Below are 27,261 nucleotides of genomic sequence, written 5' to 3'. Positions count from 1 at the left end.
ACTTTCCTGAAGGACATAAAAGACCTGAAGAGGGGATATTCCATATTTCTAACTGGGAAAACACATTGTAGGTTGCTACAATCTAAAAACGTATTGTAGGGTTTGCAACACCATTCAAAATCCCAATATACGTTTTTATTAAACACAACACAAACTCATTCTATGATTCGTCTGGAATTATGAATCTGCTTGAATGGCCATGAACATTTTGAACCAGAAGATTAATGAGCGATGACTTGCTATCAAAACATAAAATAAAATTTTGCTATAAAATGGTGTGGGTTTCGTGCAGGGATAAAAAGATCAACAGAACAGAACAGACATGTATAAAAATTTTATATTTGTTAAAGTAGCATTTCAAACAATAAGGGAAAGGACAGACTATGTGATAAATGGATGTGAAACAACTACCTAGCCATTTTGAGAAAAATAGGTAGATTTTCATTTCCCAGCTGTGTGGACAGCTCTGGTCTGTCCCTCCAGCTACTTCCTTCAACCTTCTGTACCCTGTTCTTTGCGGGAGAGGAGAATCTGTGTGAACTCTATCAACGAGGCTTCGTTGTCCTCGTGGTGGGAGTCAAGGTCAAAAGGGAGAATCGACAGGGAATCAAGACTGGGATCCCTGTGGGTCACCTCAGGCTAGCAGCTTCCCTTAACTGAAGTTCTCAGCCCCTGGGAGGTGGTGGTCTTCTCTTCCCTGTCCTCTGCACGCTCCTTTCGCCCCTTCAGACATGGGTGCTAAAGGCTCCTCTCACTTTTATTTTGGCCACACCATCATAATCAGACCCCTGATTCAACGACCCTTTGGCACCTCATGCGGAGCATGCCATCTATTTTTTCTTGAGGCTTATTGATACCATATTATTCACAAAATTAAATTCCAGGAAGATTAAAGACCTAAACTTATTTTTAAACCTATAAAAATATTAACAATATGGGAATATATTTATAACCTTGGGTGTAGGAAGATTATTTTTAGACAAGATACAAATCAAAATTCATAAGAGGAAGGATAGATACATTTGACTAAAACAAAATTCCAAATTTTTGGATGATTAGATACTCATAAGCAAAGTTAAGAGAAAGATGGAGAGGAATATTTGAAATTTATAACAAAGTGTTATTATCTGTACCATGTAAGGATCAATTTTAAACATATAGTTTAAATATATTAAATTATATATTTCATATGTTTATATATAAAATGCATAATATAAAATATATTTTATACATATAATATACATATATTTTATATATAAATATATGGAAATATATAAACATCAATTTTTAAAAGAAACATTATTAGAATAATGGACAAGAATATGAATGGGCCATTTACAAAGAGGAAATAAAAATGGAATAAATATTTGAAAAGATTCTTAATTTAAATTACTAATAATCAGGAAAATATAAATTACCACAAGACACCATTTTTAACCATCAGATGGGCAGAACTTTAAAGAATGATAAACATCAAGAGCTGTTGAGGAACTTCCCTGGTGGTCCAGGGGCTAAGACTCCACACTCCCAATGCAGGGGGCCCAGGTTCAATCCCTGGTCAGAGAACTAGATCTCACATGCCACAACTAAGAGTTCACATGCCGCAACTAAAGATCCCGCATGCCACAACTAAGACCTGGTGCAGCCAAATTAAAAAAAAAAAAAAAGAGTTGTTGAGCAAGTAAGGAAACAGGCTCTCTTGTTCACAGTCAGGGAGAGTGTTTAAGTTGGCAAGCTTTTTGGAGGAAAATCTGGCAGTGTCTATTAAAATTATAAATGTCCATCCCTTATGATCCTACTTCTTGGCAGCTACCATGGATAAAAACTTGCATATTTGCTCAAAGAGGTATGTATAAGGATGTTTATTATAGCATTATTGGTAATAGTAAAAAACTGGAAACAATCTAAATGTCCATCAGCTGTGGAATAACTAACACATTTGCACAGTAGATTATATTCAACAGTTTAAAAACAGAGATCCATATGTTCTGACCTGGAAATATCTCTAATACCTTTTATTTAGTGAAAACCTATTTAATTTCAGGACATCATGTAGACCATGATACCATTTGTGTAAAGGGTACTTGTATGTTTTTTTATATGTGTATAAACTCACAGATAAAAGTCTAACAAATACACGCCAAATTGATATCTATTGTTACTTTGGGGTAGAAGACTGTGGGATTTATTGGGAGAAATGTCAGGGATTTTTCACGTTTTTTGTATTCTGCATTTTTCTGTATTTCACTATTTTCTGCACTGTTTGAAATTTTACAATGTGAATGTATTTACATCTTACCTATAAAATGATCTCTTTAGTGAATAATTATAGATTACATTTAATTCCTTCAGAAAAAGATAAAAGAAAGGAAGAACATGGGGCTTTAGCATTAAATGCAAGTATGACTTCAAGAAACTTGCCTAATTCACTGAGACTTGTCTCCTCCTGCATAAAAGGGGGAAGTTTGTTGTGAAGATTAAATTAGACAAAGCCCGCTAGATGTACAGCTGACTTCATGGTAGACAGTACTGGTTGCCCCTTTCTTTCTCCTCCATTTGGCCTGTGAGAACCTTTAGGGCCAAGATCTTAACTTCAGTTGCCTGTACACTGTGGACGTCTGTGCAAATAGAAGCTCAGTTACATTTACTGAAAGAATGAGTGACTGAACAAGCCACATTTGTTTACTGTTAATGGATAAACATATGTTCACATATGTTCATTGTTAACGGTAAACAAGAGATGCCTTTTTGGCTTCCAACAGGAAGATCAAAGGCTTCTGGTTTGTGAGAAGAGTAAGTCAAAGAAAACCAGAGATCTACACCAAAGGGATAAGGGTTTTAGAGCAGGAAGGTTCATCACACAGATCTGATATTGGAGAGCCCCTCTGTGGAGTGATAGGGCTGCCATGGGCAGGGGTGTGGGTACTGGAAAGCCAAGCTGAGAACCCGGTCTCCAGGCTGAGAGACTGAATATACTAATGGACAAAGGCCAGGCTGTATATGACAGTGACGACAGAACTCTGACCCACAACCTCTGCAGTAAATGGCCTGGGAAGCCAAACCACAACGTCTGTAGCCATTAGTCCAGAACAGTTAGGACTTGGGCAACGCAACGATGTCAACTCTCTAATTTTGCCCCACTGCCTCCTCTATTTCCATCTCAGGACCAGTCAGAGAAAGCCTAATATGCTCTCCAAACCAATCACATCAGATGCTCCATTTCTAGTTAGCCCGCCCTCAGCTTCCCCATGCCAACAATCTCCAGTGAGAAAGTACCCACAATCTTCTCTTATTTTTCACTGTAAAGCTTTCCCACTCCTCTGCCTGCCTTTGAGTCTCTGTCAAATGCTAGTGATGGCAGCTGACTTCCTTGCTACATAGCAAGCTCTGAATAAATAGCCTCTTTTCTCAGTTCAGTGGTCTTCGTTTATTCCCACAAGGCCTTCTCCCACATTGCAACTAGATACTAGATACATGTTATATATTGGGATTTATACTTATACATAAATTCTACTTCTAAATTTAAAACAAATCACCAATGTAGATTAGTGCCAAAAGCCAAACTTCTCAAGGAATCTGAGGAAGGATGCTCAGCTTGCATTAAACTAAGAAAAAAATAAATGATGTCCATACAGATGGCAGCAAAAAGAGGCCAAAGACAAGACTGCGTCTGGACAATGGACAGAGGCTTCCAGAAATCTCTGCAAGCTTTCTTTTTCTCCCATAAGGCAGGCACAGCTGGGTCCAGAAACTGCAGGGACTGGAGAGCCTAGGTGGAATGCCTCCTTATCAGTCTCTCCTCAGGGCTGGGCTGTAGTTGTAAGTCTTTAGAAATGTCCACCTGCCACAGGTTCAGACAAATGAACCAAATATATACATAAGGCCTTAGGGGATTTAAAGAAGTAGAAGATGGTTGGGAAGTTCCCAGCCTCTAACTCCAGGAGAAAGGGTTTCTTGGATGCTGGCATTGGAGGCTTGCCTATCTATCTACCCATGACTATTTGCCTGTCTGAAATCCTAAAGTTCTCAGCATCACTCTATAGAGCCTTAAAATGTATTTAAAACAGGTTATAGCCACATTTCTCAAACTACTTAATGTTAATAGATGTCTCAGCAAAAAAAGGAGCTTTGCAGTCAAGTTTGGGAAATGCTGGGTGAAACCAAGTTAAACAGACTTCTTTTTTGGCAGGACTTTGCAAAACCTTCAATATGCTAATATATGTTGTGAATCTGCAAGAAGGAGATATATAGCATACAGCATCTTCCAAAGTTACTTAACCATAGAAATTGATTTCCTGCCCACCTATTTACATCTCCCTGAACATCATTCTATAACATACAACTTTGGAAGCACAGATTTGAGATAATGCCACCTTTCATGGGAAAACCACTGGCTGGCTCATACCTCTCATCATCTATTGTAACTCACCAAGATGAGGATCAAGATGCCCCATAGCAAGCGGTGCAAGAGGGCAATTTTGATGGGAGAAGGAAGAAGACAGGATCATAAAGCAGAGCCTGGGGCCAACGGAGGTTATAGTCAGGTCTCAGGTCAGCCTAGCACAGCTTAAGGACAGGGGGTGTATTCAAGATGGAGGAAGCCAAAAATTATCCTCACCCGGGTCGTAATTTTTCTTGACCAGCCATAGGATCATTATCTCTAGGAAGATAGACAGTAACCAGCAGATCATTGCATGGGAAGAAAACAGAGATTCAGGTGATTGATTCTTTTCATAGCACTTTACAAAAGACCGCCCATAGTCCTGTTTTAGAGTCAAGATAAGGGAGGGCAGAGAGATGATACAACTTGTCTGATGCCCCAATAAAGGCACTTTTCCTTCTGCAACCGCACCACGGAGACTTCGAGAGAGCACAGGAAAGGGGAGTGAAGTGTTCCAAGGATTTCTTTGTTCACTTACTTTAGAATCACACAGCCGGTTCCTGCAGGGGGCGCTATCCAGAACACCTGGATCCGCGTCCTCCTCCGTGGGGTGCTTTCGGTGACCGCAACGGGGCAATTACTCATAAATTGTGTTTCTTCTTCATCTATGATCTGTGGAAAACCAGTGGAAAATAAACACATTAAAATGCAATGTCACTTTGGGAAGTTTCCGTGTTGACACTTCCTTAATTTTATTTTTAAATCTGTCATCTTCTGTTAGTAGTTCTACATCCCCAAGACACCAGAACAGCGCCTGGCACAGAGTCCCACTTAATGCTTGTTGAATTAACATAAGGGCAAGGATGTAGCACCTGTTCTCCGCTCTCTGGGACCAGGATCTTATGTCAGCACTTTGAGGGACAGGCCACTAGGTGATGATGTTGTTCATTTCACTACAACAACCTGTGTCCCACTTCAGGGAAGGAGGAGGGTGGGGGAGAGATGATCCAAAGCAAACACTATATACCTAGACGTTGTGATTCAATTTTATAGCTTGAAATTAAAATGTTAAAAGAAAACCCCCCTTTGGAGTAAGTATACCAAAGTACATAAAGTCGCCCAGCTCTATAGCACTGTTTACTCTTGCAGCCTCTCCTTTCTTAATTTGTGCCTTATACCGGTGTTCTCCCAAGTTAACCATCAAGATTTCCTATGACACTGCAAAAAAGCTGGTAGCCATTCCCATTCCACAAGGCTGTTTTCACCATTTCTCCGGCTTGCTTCTGGGTCTGCAGCCAGGACTTGCCTATCCCTCTCGTAGAACCACAGACTGTTAGACCTGAACGGATCTTTTGGGGGAAACCATCTAAATCCAATGGGTCTTAAGTGCCAACTCCAACTGATTGGTAGTAGCTGTGTCATGAGTGGTGTTACTAACATTAACAGAGAACATTTATTGGGTGTTTAGTGTAGGCTAGGTACTAAGCTAAGTGCTTTATATGAATTACTCATTTAATTTTCAAATATAGCTTAATGAGATCATTATATCCATATTGTATTTACTTTATTGAAAATGTTTTTTAATTCCTCTTTTTTTTAGGAAAGCAGGTAAAAAATTAAGTCACATCATATCCTTTCATCACTGTGCAAAGCAAAGGCAACGTTTTGTTTACCTCTATATTCTTTATACTTCTCTCATTTCCTTCCTTTGTTTACCGCTCACTCCTAAGTATTTAATATATGTCCTTCTGAATATCTCTATATACACATATACATATATTACATATATGTGTGTGTGTATAATTTACTTGAAGTTACCTAGAGTTGTTTTGTATTTTAATATTTCTTTCACTTAATCTTATAATTTTGAGATATGTCAATGTTACTACATGTGAATGTAACACTGCTACTGATGCTGCTTAGTATCCACTGCATGCATGGACCACATTTTACTTATTCTCCCAGCGAGGAGCACTTAACTGACTTCCAGCTCTTTGCCTCGACAAACATTGCTGTAATACAAATACAAATGCTGCTCTGCTTGTGAACGTACCTGAGAGATTCTCAGCAATATAAACCATGTAGTGGGACTGGCTGGTTGTGAGGTTGTAGGTATAATCATATTAATTTCACTAAGTAGTCCCAGATTGTTCTGCAAAATGGCTTTACCTACTTTCATTCTATAAGCTATGCATAACTGTTCCCACTGCCCCATATCCTCACTAGTACTTGTGATTATTGGACTTTCTAACTGTTTCCAATCTGATGGATATAAAGTAGTATCTTGTTTTCACTTAATACTAGCAAATTTGAGCATCTCTTCATAAATTTATAATGTTTCTCCTGTGAATTGCCCACTCAAAATATTTACCGGTGGATTTTTTTCTTGTCAATTTGTAGGACTTTCCAGATATGAAATGCTCATCATTTACAAATACCTTTCTGTCACCCAGACGTTCATCTTATCTTTGGAATTCTTCAATAATTTCCATCTAATCAAATTGATCAATTTCTCTCCTATGGCTTGCAATTTTTTGGTCTTGCTAAAAACACTGAGATCACAAAGATATTCTCTAGTATTTTCTTCTAGTAGCTTTATAATTTTATTTTCACATTTAGGCCTTCAATCCATTTAGAATTTACTTTTTAATGTGATGGAGTAGGGATCCAACTCTATTTTCTCCATACTGTGAGCTACTTCAAAACAAATTAGTAAACAGATTTTTTTAGAGCAGTTTTACACTCACAGCAAAATTGAGCAGAAAGTACGGAGAGTTCCCATATACCCTCTGTTCCCACACATGCACAACCTTCCCCATTATCAACATCAGGCATCAGAGTGGTACCTTTGTAACAACTGATAAACCTACAGAAACCTACACTGACACATCATCACCCAAAGTCCACAGTTTACATTTGAGTTCACTCTTGGTGTTCTATGGGGTTTTGACAAAGGTATAATAACATGCATCCACCACTGTAGTATTGTATTGAGTAGCTTCACTGCCTTAAAAAATCCTCTGCTCTGCCGATTCATCCCTCCCCACAACCCCAGACAATCGTCAAGCTTTTGCTGTAATTGCTTATTAGTTCCCTGAGGTTTTTTGTCGATTCAGATTTTCCTATGTAGACAACCATGTCATCTGTAAACAAAGATGGCTTTATTTCCTCCGTCCCAATCTGTATATCTTTTATTTCCTTATCTTGTCTTGTTGTATTAGCTAGGACATCCAGTATGATATTGAAAAGTAGTGGTGAGAGGGGACATCCTTGCCTTGTTCTTGATCTTTGCAGCAAAGTCTCAAGTTTCCTACCAGTAAGTATGATGTTAAGTGTAGGTTTTTTGTACACTCCTTACCAAGTTAAGGACCTTTATCTCTATTCATAGTTTGCTGAGAGTGAGGGTGTTGGATTCTGTCAAATGCTTTTTCTGCATCTATTTATATGATCATGTGATTTTTCTTCTTTCACCTGTTGATGTGATAGATTAATTGATTTTCAAATGCTGAACCAGCCTTGCATGACTGGGATAAATCCCACTTGGTTATGGTGTCTATTCTTTTTATACACTGTTGCATTTGATTTGCTAATATTTTGTTGAGGAATTTTACATCTATGTTCATGAGAGATATGGGTTTGCAGTTTTCCTTTCTTTGCAATGTCTTTGTCTACTTTTGGTAATAGGGTGGTGCTGGCCTCATAGAATGAGTTAGGAAGTAGAGAATCGGTATAATTTCTTCCTTAAATGTTTGGCAGAATTCACCAGTGAACCCATCTCGGTCTGGTTCTTTCTGTTTTGGAAGGATATTAATTATTGATTCAATTTCTTTAAAAGATATAGGTCTATTGATATTTTCTACTCCTTATTGCGTGAGTTTTGGTAGATTGTGTCTTTCAAGGAACTGGTCCATTTCCTCTAGGTTAACAAATTTGTGAGCACAGAGTTGTTTGTAATACTCCTTATTATTCCTTTAGTGTCCATGGGATCTGTAGTGATGTCCCTCCTTTCATTTCTGATATTAGTAACTTGTGTCTCTTTTTTTTTTTTCAGTTAGCCTGGCTAAGGGCTTATCAATCTTACTGATCTTTTCAAAGAACCAGCTCTTGGTTTTATTGATTTTCTCTATTGATTTCTTTCTTTTTTCAGTTTCATTGATTTCTGCTCTAATTTTTATTATTTTTCCGGTTTATTTTAGATATTATTTGCTTTTCTTTTTCTAGTTTCCTAAAGTAGAAGATTAGATTATTGATTTAAAGTTTTTCTTCTTTTCTAACAAGTACATTCAATGCTATAAATTTCCCTTAAGTGCTGCTTTCATTGCATCGCACAAATTTTGATAAGTTGTATTTTCACTTTCATTTAGTTCACAATATTTTAAAATTTCTTTCGAAATTCCTTCTTTGACCCATGTGTTGGTTAGAAATGTGTTGTTTAACCTCCAACTATTTGGGGATTTTCCAGCTATCCTTCTATTATTGATTTCTAGTTTAATTCTTTTGTGGTGTGAGAGCAGACACTGTATAATTTCTATCTTTTTAAATTTGTTAAGCTGTATTTTATGACCCAGAATGTGATCCATCTTGTTGAATGTTCCATGTGAGCTTGAGAAGAACGTGTAATCTGCTGTTGTCGAATGGAGTCTATAGATGTCAGTTAGATCCAGCTGATTGATGGCACTGCTGAGTTGAACTATGTCCTTACCAAATTTCTGCCTGCTACATCTGTCCATTTCTGATAGAGGGGAATTGAAGTCTACAACTATGACAATGGATTCATCTATTTCTCCTTGCAGTTCTACAAGTTTTCAGCTCACACATTTTTTTTTTTTTTTTTTTTGGTGGCACACGGGCCTCTCACTGTTGTGGCCTCTCCCGTCGCGGAGCACAGGCTCCGGACGCGCAGGCTCAGCGGCCATGGCTCACGGGCCCAGCCGTTCCGCGACATGTGGGATCTTCCCGGACCGGGGCACGAACCCGTGTCCCCTGCATCGGTAGGCGGACTCTCAACCACTGCGCCACCAGGGAAGCCCTCAGCTCACACATTTTGATGGTCTGTCATTAGGTGCAAACATATTAAGGATTATTACATCTTCTTGGAGTATTGATCCCTTTATCATTATGTAATGCCTCTCTTTATTCCTGATAACTTTCCTTGCTCTGAAGTCCACTCTGCCTGAAATTAATATAGCTATTCCTGCTTTCTTTTGATTAATGTTAACATTGTATATCTTTCTCGTCATCCTGCTTTTAATCTATTGATATATGTCTTTATATTTGAGGTGGGTTTCTTATAGATAACATATAAGGGTCTTGTTTTTGATTCACTGACAACCTTTTAATTGATCTGTTTAGACCATTGATGTTTAAACTGATTATTGATATAGGCAGATTAATATTTACCATATTTGTTGCCTTGGTCTTTGTTCCTATTTCTGTCTTTCACACTTTTTCTGTCTTTTTTGGTTCTAATTGAGAATTTTATATGATTCTATCTATTTGTTTTCCTTTCTTAGCATATCAATTATACTTTTTTTTTTTTGGCTTTTTAAAATGGTTGTCCTGGAGTTTTTCAGTACACATTTACAACTAACCCAAGTCTGCCATCAAATAACACTATACTGCTTCAAAGATAGTGCAAGTACCTTATAATAACAAAATATCCCTAATTCCTTCCTCCTTTCCCTTATATCACTGCTGTCATTCATTTCACTTACACATATATAAGCATATATAGACATAAGCATATATAATTGAATACACTGTTACTATTATTATTTTGAACAAAGTATTATCTGTTAGATTAAGAATAAGAAAATTTTTTTAATTTATTTTACCTTCCTTTATTCCTTCTTTAATACTCTTCCTTTTTTAAATGGAGATCTGACTTTCTGACCTATATTATTTTTCTCCTCTCTAAAGAACTTTGTAAACATTTTTTGCAAGACGGGTCTACTGGCGACAAATTCCCTCAATTTTTGTTTGTCTTTTTCACTTTTGAAGAATAATTTCACAGGGTACTGAGTTCTAAGTTGGTGGCTTTTTTCTCTCAACACATTAAATATTTCACCCCACTCTCTTCTTGTTTGCATGGTTTCTGAGAAGTTGTATATAATTCTTATCTTTGTTCTTCTGTAGGTAAGGTGTTTTTTTCCTCTGGCTTCTTTCAGGATTTTTAATTTATCTTTAATTTTCTGTAGTTTAAAAATGATATGATTGGGTATAGTTGTTTTGGCATTTATCTTTCTTGGTGTTCTCTGAGCTTCCTGGATCTTTGGTTTAGTGTCAGATATTAATTTGAGGAAATTCTCAGTCATTATTGTCTCAAGTATTTCTTCTGTTCCTTTCTCCCTTTCTTCTCCTGGTATTCCTATTATGCATATGTTATGCCTTCTGTAGTTGTCTCATAGTCCTTGTACATTCTGTTCTGTTTTTTTCAGTCTTTGTGTTTTTGCTTTTCAGTTTTAGTAGTTTTTGTTGATATATCCTCAAACTCAGAGATTCCTCAGCTGTGTCCAGTCTACTGATAAGCCCATCAAAGGCATTCTTCATTTCTGTTACAAGGTTTTTGATCTCTAGCATTTCTTTTTGGTTTTTCCTTAGGATTTCCATCTCTGCTTACATTGCCCATCTGTTCTTACATGCTGTCCACTTGATCCATTAGAGCCCTTAGCATATTAATCATTGTTGTTTCAAATTCCCTGTCTGATAATTCCAACATCCCTGCCGTGTCTGGTTCTGATGCTTTCTCTATCTCTTCAGATGTGTTGTTGTTTGCCTTTTAATTTTTTGTTGCAAGGTGGACATGATGTGCTGTAAAAGGAACTGAGGTAAATAGGCCTTTAGTGACATGCAGACATACCTCAATTTATTGTGGCTTCACTTTATTGCATTTCACACACTGCATTTTTTAAACAGTAAAGTATTTTTTAATTAAGGTATGTCCATTTACTAGACATAATGCTACTATGCGCTTAATAGCGTACAGTACAATGTAAACATAACTTTTATATGTGCTGAGAAACCAAAAATTTCATGTGGCTAGATTTATTGCAATTTTTGCTTTATTGCAGTGGTCTGAAACTGAACCAACAATATCTTTGAAGTATGCCTGTGGTAAGGGGTCAGGGAGAGGAAGTGTTCTATAGTCTTATGATTAGGTCTCTGTCTTTTGGTGACGTGTACCCCTGGACTGTGAATTTCACGTATGCGTCTCAGTTTCCCCCCACCACTTAGGTGGGACTGGATGGCTGGAGGGGGCTGGAGTTGGCTATTTCCCTTCCCCCAGATAGGCTAGGTTCTGATAAAACTCTAGGAGGTTAGGCTCTAGTAAGATAGCTCCTCCTGAGAGCAGACCTTGTTCAGAAGAACAGAATGCCTGGTGTATTTAAAACTAGTTCCTTTCCTCCTCCCCTTGCCAGAAGCCCGAAAAGAACTTTTTCTCTGATATTCACTGTGAGGACGTGGTAGATCTCCTGGAGGTGAAGCCCACAAAAGTTATTCCCCCTCCCTGCCAGTGACTGGGCGCCTCTGGAGTTTCTAACTCTCAGACTTGTCCACACTGAGCCTCATGCAATCCATCAACTGTAGTTCAGGTTTTCCTACTCTGGCACACGGAAATTTCTGCTCTGTTAAGTTGTGATTCTCTGTATCCTCCTGTCTGCCTCTCCAATTTGGGGGCAGCAATGTGCCCTGGAATCTCATTTCTCTGATGGCTCTAAAAAGAACTGTTGCTTTTTTGGTTTGCTCAGCATTTCACTTGTTAGGATGGAGTGGTGACCTCTAAGCTCCTTACCCGCGAGCCTAGAAGCTAGAAGTCCATACTGTGAGCTACTTTTAACACCACTCAATCCACCTTTCCTCCACTTTGTGATGCCACCTTTCTCATATAAAGAGTGACCATAAAATTTATTGTCCAAACAAGGATGAAAAAGTTTGTTATTAATGATCACAGTATTCTGAGACAACTGGCAAAACAGACTTTTCCAGGCCAATGGGGCATATGTATACCAGGTTCCCAAACACATTGTTACTGAGCTTTCTACTCAGGTTCCCAGCCACCCCCACCATAGCACTGTAATATATTTCAATATCTGGAACGGCAAGTCCTCATTCCCTGCTCTTCTTTATCAACATTGTGTTATCTCTGTGGATCTTTATTTTTTCATATATGGTATAAACACTCTAAAAACTCCCCTGCTTCTCTGTCATTTTATCTTTTTTTAAACTTAATTTTATTTATTTTTTTATACGGCATGTTCTTATTAGTTATCCATTTTATACATAGTAGTGTATATATGTCAATCCCAATCGCCCAATTCATTTTATCTTCTTGATGTGATAAAATCCCAGCCACTCACACCTGTGGAGCTCGGTGCTACTGGACAAAGTCATGTGATGAGGCCAATTGTCTCCTATATTAATTGACTCCTAGCCTCAGGTCTGCCTGGGTACATTGCTGTATGTATCTGGCAAACCATTACCTTTCCACTGTCAACGATGATGATTTCAAATCTCCAATCTCTCCGAACTTCCAACATTAATCTCTTCTTTCACTCTTACTGTATTACCTTGCCACTTACTTCACAGAATAAACAGAAGTCAGCAGATTTAAAGTCCTTCACTTTCCCACCTGCATTCACCTCGTCCTCCTTCATTCTTATTGTAACCGAGGAACCTTACTTCTCTTTCATCTCTGCTCTGTTCCCATCCCTCTTCCTGACTCTAACAATTACCCCTTTTCTCTCCTCCAGGTTCAATTTTTGCCCCTGTTGAGTCATTCCCATTAATCTTGTAAGCACAGTTGAGTCTTTCCCATTGAAAAATAAAGACACCTTCAGTTAACCCTTCATCCCCCTCCAGATGTGGTGTTATCTCTCTTCTCTCCATCACAATCAAATAACTTGAATGAGTTGGCTATACTTCCAGTCTTCACTTCACATCCCACTCATCTTCATCCCAATCCCAGGTGTTTGGGGCATACATCACATTATTAAAACAGCTCTAGCTAAGGCCATCAGTGGCTTCTGCAGTGCTTAACCTAATAGATCTACAGTCCTTCTTGAAGCACTCTCCTCCCATAGCTTCTGTGCCATAGCTCCTTCCTGCCCTCTCCCCACCTCCACTTTCCTGTCCTCTCTCCCTATTTTCTTTGGCTACAGATCCTCCTCTACTGGCTTTTACATTTGAAATTGCTCAAAGCTCAGTCCTAAGCCCTCTCCTGTTCTGACTTAATTCCCTCTATGTAGGTGATCTCATTCAACTCACAGCATTAACTGCTACCTATGTGTGGATGATTCACAAGTTTACATTTCCAGTCTTGGCCACTTCTCGGAGCTCTAGGGATGCATCTCCAAACTTCTATCGTCTACTTGCACTTCCTCTTGGATGAAACATACCTCAAAGACACCTTGTCAACAACTAATTTATCTTCCCTCTAACCTGGTCCTGCTCTCATTGTGCAAGTCAGAGACGCCAGGTGTCATCCTTGGCTCTTCTCCCCCTCTCACCCTTCATATCCGAATGCTGTCCATGTTACCTTCCAAATGTCTCTTGAATTCCTACTACCATCCCTACTACTACCATAGACTAATATCCCTAGTACTACTGTAGACTAAGCTACATCATTTTTAATCTGAACTAATATAAAATTATCCTAACTGGTTTTTGTACATCTTCTCTTGCCTTTCTTCATTTTTTTCTCTATACTGCAAACCAGAGTGATCTTTTAAAAGCACGAATATAATCTCCTTCCTTAGAACAATTCAACAGCTTTTCATTGTTTCCAGAATCAAGACTGAAATCCTCAAGAGTCAAGTCCCTGCCTTCCCACCTCTCTAGCCTCATACTGTGCCATCTCCTCCCCACCTTTCTTGCTGCACTTGTTTTCTCCTGCAAAAGCCTAGTCAATTCCCTTTTCCTTCTTCCCTCCCTTCCTCCTCTCCCTTCCTCCTTTCCTTCTTCTCTTTCTTCCTTTTCTGCATCTCAGCTCACTCATCCTTCTCATTGAAAAGGCTTCCCTGTCCTCTTTCACTATGGCCATTTCCCCCGTTATGTGTTCTCATATATCCATCCCCCTCCCTTCAGACACTTTAGCCCTCTTTTAATTTTACAAGCATTTGTTTGAGTCCTTGATTGATGTCTACCTCTCTAATAATCTGTAGGCTACATGAGGGCAGACACTATGTCTCTCGCTTTTCTTCTCTGTTTCCTCAGAACTTAGCACAGAGCCTGAGAGCTAAGAGGTGTGCACTGAAGAACTAGATGTACGTGCCCCCTCCCTTTGGTTATGAGATTGCTGGCTCTACCTCCTGGCTGCAATATCTGTCTTTACTCCCTATTTAGACAACTCCCTGGAGTTAGACAAAGTCCTTCTGACTTTGGATTTTGTTTTTCTAGATGATTATTAATAGCCTTGATAATAATAATAGCTTGCATTTTTGACCACTTTCTATTGCCTAAGGACTTGACATATATGATTTCCATTTCCTTCCAATAATTAAGCAGTATTAAGCCTGTCCTTGAGGAAACTACTGTGATGCAGATGGGTTAAATAACCTGTTCAAATCCCGCAGTGGTGGAACCAGGGTTTGACCTCAGCCCTATCTGCTCTAATGCCCGTGCTCTTTCCCCTTTACCACACTCCCTCCTGACAGTGTCATTCCCTTATGTTAGGTAAGAATTTCTCTCTAGCCAAGCTGAGTCCTATGGAACCACCTCCACTGGACCAGCTGACAACTAAACATCCCACTCAAACACACACACAAGTACTTGGTAAATGTAAAGAGTACTTCTGCTTCATATTTTCTTAAAGAGTACTTAGATTCCCTTCTGCAGCTTTATTGGTGTGAGGGTAAATTTCCAAACCATGTGATTTTCTTAGAGTGGCACACTTGGCCTCCATGAGGAACCCCTTTACTGGTGGTTACAAAGAACTTTTGCAGGTAATTTTAACCCTAAATCTTTAAAATCCTTGGGAGCATTCTGGGTGACTATATTAGGAAAGCCAAAGAGAACAAATATTTAATTAGCACCTACTATGTGCCAGGTACTTAACATGGTCACATCTTTGAGTCATTGATGGGAATAATTATTCTCATAGATGAGGAAATAAAAGTCAAAGTGATCTGGTCTGGATTCTGACTCAGGACTGTCTGAAACGAAAGCTTGTATCTCTGAAAAAGATCCCAGTGGGGGATAAGACTCAGACCCTTGGCCCAGCAGTGAAACAAAGAAGAATGTCTGCCAAGTCACAGAGGCCACCTTAGGTAAATATGGTTGCTTATCCACAACCTCAGTTGCCAGATGGTAATTGAGCATTGAACAGAAGGGGTTATTTCCTCCGATTCAGAGAATGCTCCCAAAGTTGTTTGTTTTCCAGAAAATGTCAGCTTCCTCCAACAAGCTTTGGGCCTATCAGAACTTGTTCTTTTCCCTTTCCCCACCCCCCAAACATCTCCACACTTGTCCTGGTCTACAGTAGACCCACCATGTTAGCCACCAACTAAATGAAAGTCACTTAAAAAGGTTTCAACACTCATTTCAATCTCTGGCTTCTTTTCTGAGACTAAAAATTAAAACATATTATGATGGGTGGTGGTGTCTGGTAGTAGTATTATGGGTGAATTTTACTTCCTGTCTATGCTTTTTGTGGTTTCTAAATTTTCTAAAATGACGATGTATTGCTTTAAATGAAGAGGTTTCTAATTCTTTTTAAGGGACTTCATTACAACATTCTATGGGTAACACTTCTTTTTTTTTTTAATGTAGGCTACAATAAACCTTCTCAGGTTAAGTTTAAGTTTAAAGTCACTTGGGAGAGATTTGCTGGCAAGGAGGCTGCTTGACTCCCTGTAAGAAGAGAGAGAAATTAAGGGACCTGAGACTGGTCCCCACCCAGGCAGGTGAGATAGCCAGGTAAGGTAGAACAAGTTAAGACAGGTGGACAAGGTTGGATTCCCAGAATGCTTGGCAACCTATCACTAAGGCAACTGGTTGGGCATCTGGTCATGAGTAGACGTTTTCAAATATTAGGGACTTTCTAAGCCACCTCATCAGCACGACTTTCAAAGTTTCCAAAACTTTCCATTGATCACAATCCTGAATCGCCTACCACATCCACTTTGAAATCTGCACCATGGCCTACATTTACCCCCATCCTGTTTACGGCCTCACTTTCTTTTCAGACTTGAATACACAATACTTCTTCCCTAAGTCTAATTTTGGCTCCCCTCCTCAACCCTGATACGGATTCTCTCTTCTGCTATGTTTTCTCACCCTTTGGGGTCCGACAGACTTAAGCCTCAGGAGATGAACCTAAATAACGTCAAGGTCCTGGATAGAGTCACAAGCTGTCTAACAAGTGGGTGGACCACGGCAGTGGGACATCCAGGAGAATACTATTTGGAAGTCCCCATAGGTGCCATCTTGGACCTTTGTCTTCTGGTAGCAGAAAGCTAGTCATAGATAGAGAACAGAGCTTGTGGTCAGGGTCAGGGCTCCAGTTCCCACGTGAGAACCATGGATAAGTCAGATAATTAGAACAGGAACTTGGAATGACATCCACAGAAGAAAACTGGTCCCATGAGCATGGGCTTGGAATAGAGTTGGCAGGAGAGGTTAGATTTCGGCCTTGGGATTAGAAGGGAATTCTGCTGTGGGTGAGGTGGGGATGTGAGATGTGAGAAAGAAAATACCTCGGGAGCCCAGTGGTCAATGCAGGGCACCACGACCACGGATGCCTATCAGGGATAGTGATGGGGACAGTGGTTGCTTAAGAAGGCTGTCCTCGGGCTTCCCTGGTGGCGCAGTGGTTGAGAGTCCGCCTGCCAACACAGGGGACACGAGTTCGTGCCCCTGTCTGGGAGGATCCCACATGCTGCGGAGCGACTAAGCCTGTGCGCCACAACTACTGAGGCTGCACTCTAGAGCCGATGAGCCACAACTACTGAGCCCACATTCCACAACTGCTGAAGCCTGTGTGCTTAGAGCCCGTGCTCCACAACGAGAGAGGCCACTGCGGTGAGAAGCCCACGCACCACAACGAAGAGTAGCCCCACTCGCTGCAACTAGAGAAAGCCCACGCGCGACAACGAAGACCCAACGTAGCCAAAAATAAATAAAATAAATAAAAAAAAAAAAAGAAGGCTGTCCTCAAGTCCTTATTGGTCTGGGTAGTGGATGGTCTGAGTCTGAAGGAAAGGGCAACAGTACATCTAAATGTGGATTGTGGAGTCAGAGTGTGTAGGGGACACTGATAGTTAGGGATCAAGTTAGAGAATGAGGGAATATATGTCCTACTGCATCATCTCGTACGTATTTCTTCTCTAGAGGTTTGTGAGAAGCAGTGGGTCTTCAGTATATTGTAGCTAGAGGGAAGTGTTCCCCCAGCACCTTAGCCTGATTCTATCAATGCAGGAGAAGGACACCCTAAAGAGGAGAAGCAGGAATATAGGCATACTTTGGAGATACTGTGGGTTCGGTCCCAGACCTCTTTAATTTTTGCAGTAAAGTGAATCACATGAATATTTTGGTTTCCCAGTATGTATAAAAATTATGTTGCAATGAAAAAATGCTCAACATCTCTAATTATTAGAGAAATGCAAATCAAAACTACAATGAGGTATCACCTCGCACTGTTCAGAATGGCCATCATCAAAACGTCTACAAATAATAAATGCTGGAGAGGGTGTAGAGAAAAGGGAATCCTCCTAAACCGTTGGTGGGAATGTAAATTGGTGCAGCCACTATGGAGAACAGTATGGAGGTTCCTTAAAAAACTAAAACTAGAGTAACCATATAATCCAGAAATCCTACTCCTGGGCATATATACAGAAAGATGAAAACTCTAATTCATAAAGAGACACGCACCCCAGTGTTCTTATCAGTACTATTTACAATAGCCAAGACATGGAAGCAAGCTAAATGTCCATCAACAGATGAATGGATAAAGAAGATGTAATATATATATATATATATATATATATATATATATATATATATATATATATATATGTTCCATTGTGGAATGGAATATTACTCAGCCAATAAAAAGAATGAAATAATGCCATTTGCAGCAACATGGATGGACCTAGAGATGATCATACTAAGTGAAGTAAGTCAGACAGAGAAAGACAAATACCATATGATATCACTTATATGTGGAATGGAAAAAAAAGGATACAAATGAACTTACTTACAAAACAGAAATAGACTCACAGACATAGAAAACAAACTTATGGTTACCAATGGGGAAAGTGGAGGAGAGGGATGGATAAGTTAGGAGTTTGGGATTAACATATACACATTACTAAATATAAAATAGATAGCCAATAATGACCTACTGTATAGCACAGGGAACTATACTCAATATCATGTAATAATCTATAAAGGAAAAGAATCTGACGAAGACTAGATGTATATGTAACTGTCACTTTGCTGTACACCTGAAACTAACACAACATTGTCAATCAAATATACTTAAATTAAAAAAATTTTTTTAAATTAAAAAAATTTTTAAAGGTTAAAATTAAAAGAAAAAAATTGTTTACAGTATACTGTAATCTATTAAGTATGCTATAGCATCACATCAAAAAAACCAATCTACATATATTAATTAAAAATACTTTATTGCTAAAAAATCTAACCATTTTCTGAGGCTTCAGCAAGTCAATCTTTTTGCAGCAGTAACATCAAAGATCACTGAACAGATTGCCACAACAAATATAATAATAATGAAAAATGTGAAATATTGCGAGAATTACCAAAATGTGACACAGAGACATAAAGTGAGCAAATACTGCTAGAAAAATGGTGCCGATAGGCTTGCTCGACACAGGGTTGCCACAAACCTTCCATTTGTAAAAAACACAATGCCTGCTAAGTACAATAAAGCAAAGTGCAATAAAACGATGTATGCCTGTACTTGTTCATTGTAGGAGAATCAGGAAACACAGAGAAGCAAAAATTATGAAACAAACAATACTCACAATTCAACTATCCCCAAGATAGTTATTATGAACATTTTGACGTTTATCTTTTCAGATTATACATACATACGTGCATATTGCAATTCTAAAACACAGAATTACACTATACTGTCTTTTTCACTCCACAATACATCATGAATATCTTTCCTTTCTACTCAATATATAACTCAACAAAATCGTCTATGGCTGCAGAACAGCCCATGGTATGGATAGCCCACAGTTTACCTAACAAACTTCAGAGGGCGGAACATTGTGTTGTTCACAATTGGGGGATATTACGATTATCTCTTACAGCTAAATTCCACATCTTTACTTTTCTGAAATTAATTCAGGCTATTATTGCTGAATCTGTCCAGGAAAGGATTTTGAAACACTTCAGTAAGGTCTGAGAGAGAATCCAAAGAAAATAACCCGTCATTAAATCACCTCTTTCTAGTTTCCCATGTGTATTTTCTCCATCTGAAAGTCATGGAAAGAAAGACAGTTGCTTTGTCTTTTATGAAAGTGCTCTCAATACAGATTTTTAAAAATTAAATAAAGATTTTGCATTTATTGTTCTAAAGAGTTCATTATAAAAAACTGTACATGGACAGAAAAGGGGGAAAAAAATCCTCCACTGTGTCAATAATTTTGGTTTGTTTCCTTTTAGAGTTTTCTGTTTAGACTTTAAAATTTGTAGACAGTTGTGTTCACATTGTGTGTATAATGTTGTCTTGTTTTCTCCATTTGTCCTAAGAGTCTTCACATTTTTCCAGGTTTTTCTAAATGCATTTGAACGTCTGCATTGGCTGCATTCCCCAGTGTAGCTTTTGACAGTCGTCCCCCTTCTAGGCTATAAAGATTTAGGCCCAAATCTTGTCCTACTTCCTTACAAAGACTTTCACCTCCCAGCCCCTCGTCAGCTGTTAGAATTCCTTTCCACTCTAGGATCTCTTAACAGATTCTCTTCATTGTGTTCATCATAACAGGTAACAGATTACCTTCATTGTATTCATCTTTTTTTTTTACCCTTTCTCTTTTATTTTTTCTTTCCCAGGGGCATGCCCTCCACCTCCCAGAACAGAGAAGCTTGTGAGAACCTGGGGGAAGAGCAGTGGGGAGGTGGCCATGAGCATCGCAGGGGGCCCCTCTGACGCTGACCTGGGTACACAGCCTCTAACCCACGGAGGTCAAGTCCCGAGAGCTAATGGATTTTGTTCCTCCCAAAAAGCAGATTAATCCTGCATGCTATCTGGGTTGTTTCACATATTGAGAGCGAATACAGCAGGCCAAGCTTGGGAGCAGGGCTAGACCAGGACACGTGGGCGTCCTGAGCAGGCTAATAACCTGGCCTCCTTTCAAACGATATTCTCTAAATATCTGCCCAACATTCATCCAGAGGAAAGGCTGGGTGCTGTGTATAAGGAGGGGGCAGGGAAGACTGCTGGCTCAGCACCCGCCCACTCACTGCTTGGCTCCCAGCCCTGAATTTGCATACCTCACCCAGCAACTAAGAGGCCTGGAAGGCAGCCGAGACACCATCTCTCGCCACTTTAGAGCTCCTGGGGGTTTTGCCTCCTACCAAGAGGCAATGGTAAAGGGCCTGAGAGAGCCTGACAGCCTATCTACTAGTGGTATGACTCTGGCAAATTCCTTAACCTTTCTGGAAGGAGTCTTCCTATCTGTAAAATGGGCAGTAATAATAGTACCTTCCTCAATGGGCCGGAAGGGTTTACACGAGTTATTCCATGTAACACAGAGAAGTTCCTGGCACGAAGCTATCTCAGTGTTTATTATAATCATGGAGTATTATTTAAGATAATAAAATCATTATCATCATTCTCATGTCACGCTTGCTTTCAATAATTCTCGTAAAGAACATTTTCTCCATCTCATTACATTACAGTGACATTTCAGTGCTCCCTACAAAGTGGTATCCTGGTACCAGCCCAGCTGGCCTGCCAGCTTGCCTTGGGAGCCTTGAGTTCAATGGACAGGCCCAAGTGGAACTGGTGTGCATGTATGTATGTATGTATGTATGTATGTGTGTGTGTGTGTAGGGGTCACTGCCCAATCACTCAACACAGTGTGGCCCTTGGTTGAAAAAGAGAACCTCACCTTCCATGTGAGAATTGGGAGATGCTAAGACAGGTAGAGATGGACGTGCAGGAAATTGGCCATTTACTGGGGGTAGGTAATCCTCAGTAAGAAAAGATATATCTCCTTTAGAAAATCCAGGAAGAGAAGGAAGAATTCTCCTTCAAACCAGGTGAAATATGCCTCCTGGGATCCTGAGAGAAAGCATGGCGTAGTGGGGGAGTACGATGTGTGGGCTCTGGAGCTGGGCAGACCGGGATCCGATTTCTGTCTTACTCACTGAATGACCCTGAAGAAAGTAACAAACCTTTCTGTGCCTCAGTGTCCTTGTCTGAAATGCCTGAATCACGCTGATGAAGGAAGATGCTCTGCCTAGCAGGGTGCCTGGAACAGTTAGGTGCTCCATACCTGTGACTTCTTTTGAGTTCTTAAAGTGACAATCAGAAAATGAACCCTGACAGCACCCTCAGTGTCCAGAGCCTAGTAGGTGAGTGATGCATGTGTGCGAATAACTGAGAATATTGTCATCTGCCGAATGTAAAACCCATCCCAGAATGCACAGTCATGGCAATAATATCTATTATTTACTGAGTCCATACTGTATGTTCTTGCTAACACTTCTTACCCATTATATCACACAATCATCCCAATAATCTTGTAAAGTATGAATTATGCCATTTTACAAATTCAGAACCTGGGACTAGGAAGCAGGAGCTTGGGCTCATGTCCCCCATGCCCCCAAAGCTAGTGCTTGTAACCGCTGGACCTAACTCATTTTCCTCATCTTCCACTTCTTGGGGAGATGGCGTCAGTTTCAACTCGATGCTAGCAAATCACTCTGATAAATAGGTTTAAATCAATAGAACCATACCTTTGGGGAACATTATGCTAGGTTGTCTAATGCCTAGAAAATAAATCAGCCTTTGAAGTTTTATATCGCAATACAGTTGAAACGTTTAATGATTATTGCCAGAGAATGGTATAATGCAGTACTAAAAATGAGTAATTGAAAAGCCCATCAAGGCAAATGAGGTATCTTCTCACTGAATTGCTCTTGGATACTTTACATAATTATTTCATTCAGATTTATGATCAGCCCAGCAGAATGTACAGCTCTCTAGGCTGCTTTGCCTGAGGTCGTTGAGGAAGCCTTTTTATATCATGCTGACATCTTCCAGGGTGGACAGAATGTCTCTTGTACACTAATGGGGCTTTCAAGGGTTTGACTTCATTTAGCAAAGGACAAAGTTAGGAGTAAAACCTGTTTGCTGAGGCCCCTCCATGTCCCAGTCACTGTGCTGGGGTTTACATGTACTAACCGTGTTGGCTCACAGCAAGTCCGAAACAGTCCTGAGAGGGGCCTATGTTTTCCATCTCACAGAAGAAACCAAGGCTCAGAGAAATGCTGTCCCTTAATCAGATTCGCCAGATTCATAGTGAGCTCACACCAGGCAGTATGGTTCCAAACCAGTGGCCTTTCCACTATACCACAAGCCTCCAGGAAGACCCTGAGTGCCCAGAGAAGGCTTAGATTTTTGGAAAGACGATTCTAGAAACATCATACGCAGAAAAAAACTGATCCCAGCCAGATTTTATTTGCAGCTCTGGCTCCTTCAACATCTGAGTTGATCCTTCACCCTCACCCCACCCACCTCATTCCTTCATTCTTACAATGTCAGCACCTCCAGGCAGAGAGGGATCCAGACCAGTCTCCACAAGGAACGAAGCTTCCCACGGATTCAGTCTCCCCACCCTGCCCAGATCATCCGAAGCTGGGGGCTTTACCAGAGGCACAAGCTTATCAGCCTGCCTTTCCAGAGAGCCCGCAGAGTGGGAGTTCTTGGCAGGTACAATTCACTGGAAATGTGGACAGATGGCTGGCTGGATGAGACAGCAACCTTTGTTTCTGGTCTCACCCATATGTCAAAGTGGCCCCAAATGAGGTAAAGTGGGGAAGGAGAAAGGAAGAAAAGGATGGGGCTATCTTACAAGCAGGAAATAAGAATATAATCCGTTTTTTTTTTTTACATTGCATTTAGAAGGTTTTAAATAGAAGAAGGGGACTCTCTGACTGTCCCCCACCCTAGCATAGGACAATGACATTTCTGGCAGAGGACTGAGTTTTCTCCCCCGTGTCCCAGTCTCCTACCCACCCTGATGATTAGTTGTACCCTGCTTAAGTCAGCAGACATTAGCACAGGGTCCAAACTGTGCTCCCCTCTCACCTACCCCTCACCTTGAGCATGAGGTAAGTTTCTGCTGAGGGTTATTTCAGAATAGGCTTAAAGAGATTCTTGAATGTCTTCATTCTCCAGGATATAGAAGCGTGTCAAATTTACCTCTCCTTTTAGCAAGAAAATGGCGGACATGACATATGGACTTAAATCTTATTAAACATGGTTCATGTCTGTGACCTTCTCCACACCCTGGGGAAATGCCAAACTTTGATCTAACTCTATTTTAACACTAAGAATCTGTCTTAAAGAAGTGGATTTAAGGTAACTCTCAGTGGCTATTTATCAAACACATTCAACGTGGTTCCCAGCCAGGGGAGTACTGAGCTTTTGCAAAACAAACCAAATATCTGAGGGGAATGCATTTTGTCTTTGGGCTCTTGAAGGTGGAGGGTTGGGGGGAATACACTGATCAAATCATGAAGAAAAGCGTACGAGGCATCCCCCTCTGCTGTAATGAGGCAACACCGGGAAGGAGGGAGAGAGAGGCTGGCTCGTGCCTTGTGAAGAAGCAGGAAATGTGAGCCATTCACCAGCTGATGGATGACGGAAGGAGCTCTTCCAGATAATTATTAGAAGCCGAAGAATCAGCCGTTGTCCTGTCAACACAGTGTATTGCAGGATAAAAAGCATTACTGGGAAGGGAGCGGGGTTGGGAAGAACAAAGGAAGAGACAGAAACAAGCAAAGGAACCCTGGACTGAGTCCTGGCCACAGACTGTGTTCGTGTGTCTGTTACCTCTTCAACCCTCACAGTGATTCTCCGAGGGCTCCTAGCCTTCCCAGACACTGTTTCCTCTTCTTGTTGCTAGACTAGCTTCTACGTTTGGTCTCTCTCTATTTGTCACTTCCTCTGGGAAACCCTCCTGAAACCTCAGAGCCTGAACCAGATATGCTGCTCTCTGTACTGCAAAAGGAAAACCAACAAGGAGTTGGTATTTCTAAGAGAAACCCCTTAAATGGAGCTGGGAGACCATGAAACAAGTATGACTTACACACATCTCAGCCTGGATGGAATATGACCTTCAGGTCATCTGGATGTCCTGAGGAAGTCATCCAGAACACCCGCCAGAAACTCAAGATACTTATCAGACCCTTACCCTAAAATAACTGTGACAGTCTATCTACTTATCAGACCGCTATCCTAAAACAACTCTTGATTCCTTAAAGACAAATATTTTCTGTCCCATGCCGGAGTTGATCACAATTCTCATCAGGCAACTTTTAACAACCTTGTGGCTTTTTGTCTTTATAAGTCTCTGACTCTTTCTCTTTTTTGGAACACTCTTTAAGGGTTACCCAAATCTGTCTCCCCAATTGCAATTCTTAAAACCTCAAACTCTTTTCTTATTTACAGCCCCCTGTATTTTTTTTTTTTTTTTTTGGTTGACATTTCATGGTGCCAGAAGCAAGCATACAGAAGGGCCTGCCCCCCAGGATGGCATCAACTTGGATCTGAGTAAGGTACCTACAAGAGTCTACTGTGCTTTATCATCTCCTCAGTGGTTTGGTACACAGAAGGAAGTCTTCCTGCCCTGGAACCTCCTGCCTTGGTAGAGGTTCTAGTTTATTTGGGTGTCCTTTGTTGCTGGCTACTGTCCTTTGGGATTTTACTTCCTGTTTTGTGCATTTTGTTTAAGTGACCCTTGGAATTTCACTTCCCATTTTAGTTTATGTGGCCTTTGGCATTTTGCTTCCTGTTTTGTTTATGTTGTTTGAGTGGCATTAGGATTTTGCTTCCCATTTTCTTTGGGTTGCTGGCTTCTGGTCTTGGGATTTCATTTTCCTTTTTTTTTTTTTTCTTTTTTTCTGCTGAATAATTACTCTTGGAATATGGGAAGTTCACTCTCTAAGGGCAAGGCTACAGAGCAGCCTCCTGCTGGAACTTCTGCTGGTTTGATGTATAAGAGCCATGGGCCCTAGTCCCACAAGTATTTGTCTTGCTGTATTATGATTATCCAGGATGATTTACAGTTATACTGGTTGACCTGGGGCTCCTCTGAAATTCTTAGATTAGTTTATCTGCACAGTCATTTAGAAAAAGACTATAAGACAAGAATGAAAGCATATTTCAACTGGTATTTTGAGGCCTCAAAAATGTAATAAAGAATCCACCATTGCTTTCCTCAGAGAAACTCACTCACGATTATCTCAAAGGATTCTGAACTGGAAAAACCTCTAGGTTCCTGACAGCCTCTCCCTCCCGCTCCCCAGTTCCTCTGAATGTCCACCACAATGCTCTTCTCCTTGCTATCTGTCTATGAACTTCTTTTTTATAACACCAAGATTGATCACCTGCAGAAGGCAATAATAATTCTAAAGGTCTGTTGAAAATGTCTATGATTATTATGGCCATTTTGAAAAAAACACAGTTGTTTTTTTTTTTTCCAAATTCTGAACTTAAGGGAACAGAGTCCTTCCAGGAGGAGCCTGCATTTCTCTCCCTGTGCCTTTGAGATATAAGTATTCCACCTGGTCTTAAGGAACTCTTACTTAGACCATCTCCAATTCCTAAGACTGATTTTTAAAAAAAAAGAGGCTTTTTAAAACTCCAGCTGCTAAAAAGATTCTCTTGCCCAAACAGCCTGCTAAAAATTGCTTATTGAGGGCAAATACAAATCTTAAAAGTCCTCTCCAAAATTATAAAATACTTTAGAGACCTGAGTAGACAATTTATTATCCCAACTGTTATTTATAAACTAGAGTGTTTTGCAACCCAATAGGAAAATGGGCAGAAGACCTAAATAGACATTTCTCCAACGAAGACATACAGATGGCCAATAGGCACATGAAAAGATGCTCAACACCGCTAATTATTAGAGAAATGCAAATCAAAACTACAATGAGGTATCACCTCACACTGGTCAGAATGGCCATCATCAAAAAATCTACAAATGGGCTTCCCTGGTGGCGCAGTGGTTGAGAGTCCGCCCGCCATTGTAGGAGACATGAGTTCATGCCCCGGTCCGGGAAGATCCCACGTGCCGTGGAGTGGCTAGGCCTGTGAGCCATGGCTGCTGAGCCTGTGTGTCTGGAGCCTGTGCTCCACAATGGGAGAGGCCATGACAATAAGAGGCCCACGTACTGAAAAAAAAAAAAAAAAAACTACAAATAACAAATGCTGGAGATGGTGTGGAGAAAAGGGAACCCTCTTACACTGTTGGTAGAAATGTAAATTGGTGCAGCCACTATAGAGAACAGTATGGAGGTTCCTCAGAAAACTAAAAATACAGTTACCATATGATCCAGCAGTCCTACTCCTGGGCATATATCCAGACAAAACTGTAATTAAAAAAGATACATATACCCCTATGTCCATAGCAGCACTATTCACAATAGCCAAGACGTGGAAACAACCTAAATGTCCATCGACAGAGGAACTGGATAAAGAAGATGCGGTACATATATAAAATGGAATATCATTCAGCCATAAAAAAGAACAAAATAATGCCATTTGCAGCAACCTGGATGGACATAGAGATTATCATATCTAAGTGAAGTAAGCCAGACAGAGAAAGACAAATATATGATATCACTTATATGTGGAATCTAAAATATGACACAAATGAACTTATCTATGAAACAGA

At 40.2% G+C, this 27,261-nt stretch overlaps 1 protein-coding gene across 1 annotated transcript in view; it reads right to left on the bottom strand.

Moving 5' to 3' along the window:
- SPON1 (spondin 1) overlaps window positions 1–27,261 on the bottom strand; it is a 273,019-nt gene that overhangs the window by 187,163 nt on the left and 58,595 nt on the right. The window contains exon 3 of the mRNA XM_065881683.1: window positions 4,920–5,053. Within this exon, the coding sequence (XP_065737755.1) occupies window positions 4,920–5,053 (134 nt within the window). The remainder of the gene's footprint in view (window positions 1–4,919; window positions 5,054–27,261) is intronic.

The sequence above is a fragment of the Phocoena phocoena genome, chromosome 8, assembly GCF_963924675.1.
Source record: "Phocoena phocoena chromosome 8, mPhoPho1.1, whole genome shotgun sequence".
Taxonomy (NCBI): Eukaryota; Metazoa; Chordata; class Mammalia; order Artiodactyla; family Phocoenidae; genus Phocoena; species Phocoena phocoena.
The sequence above is the reverse complement of the archived record's forward strand: the minus strand, read 5'-3'. Positions and strand labels throughout refer to the sequence as shown.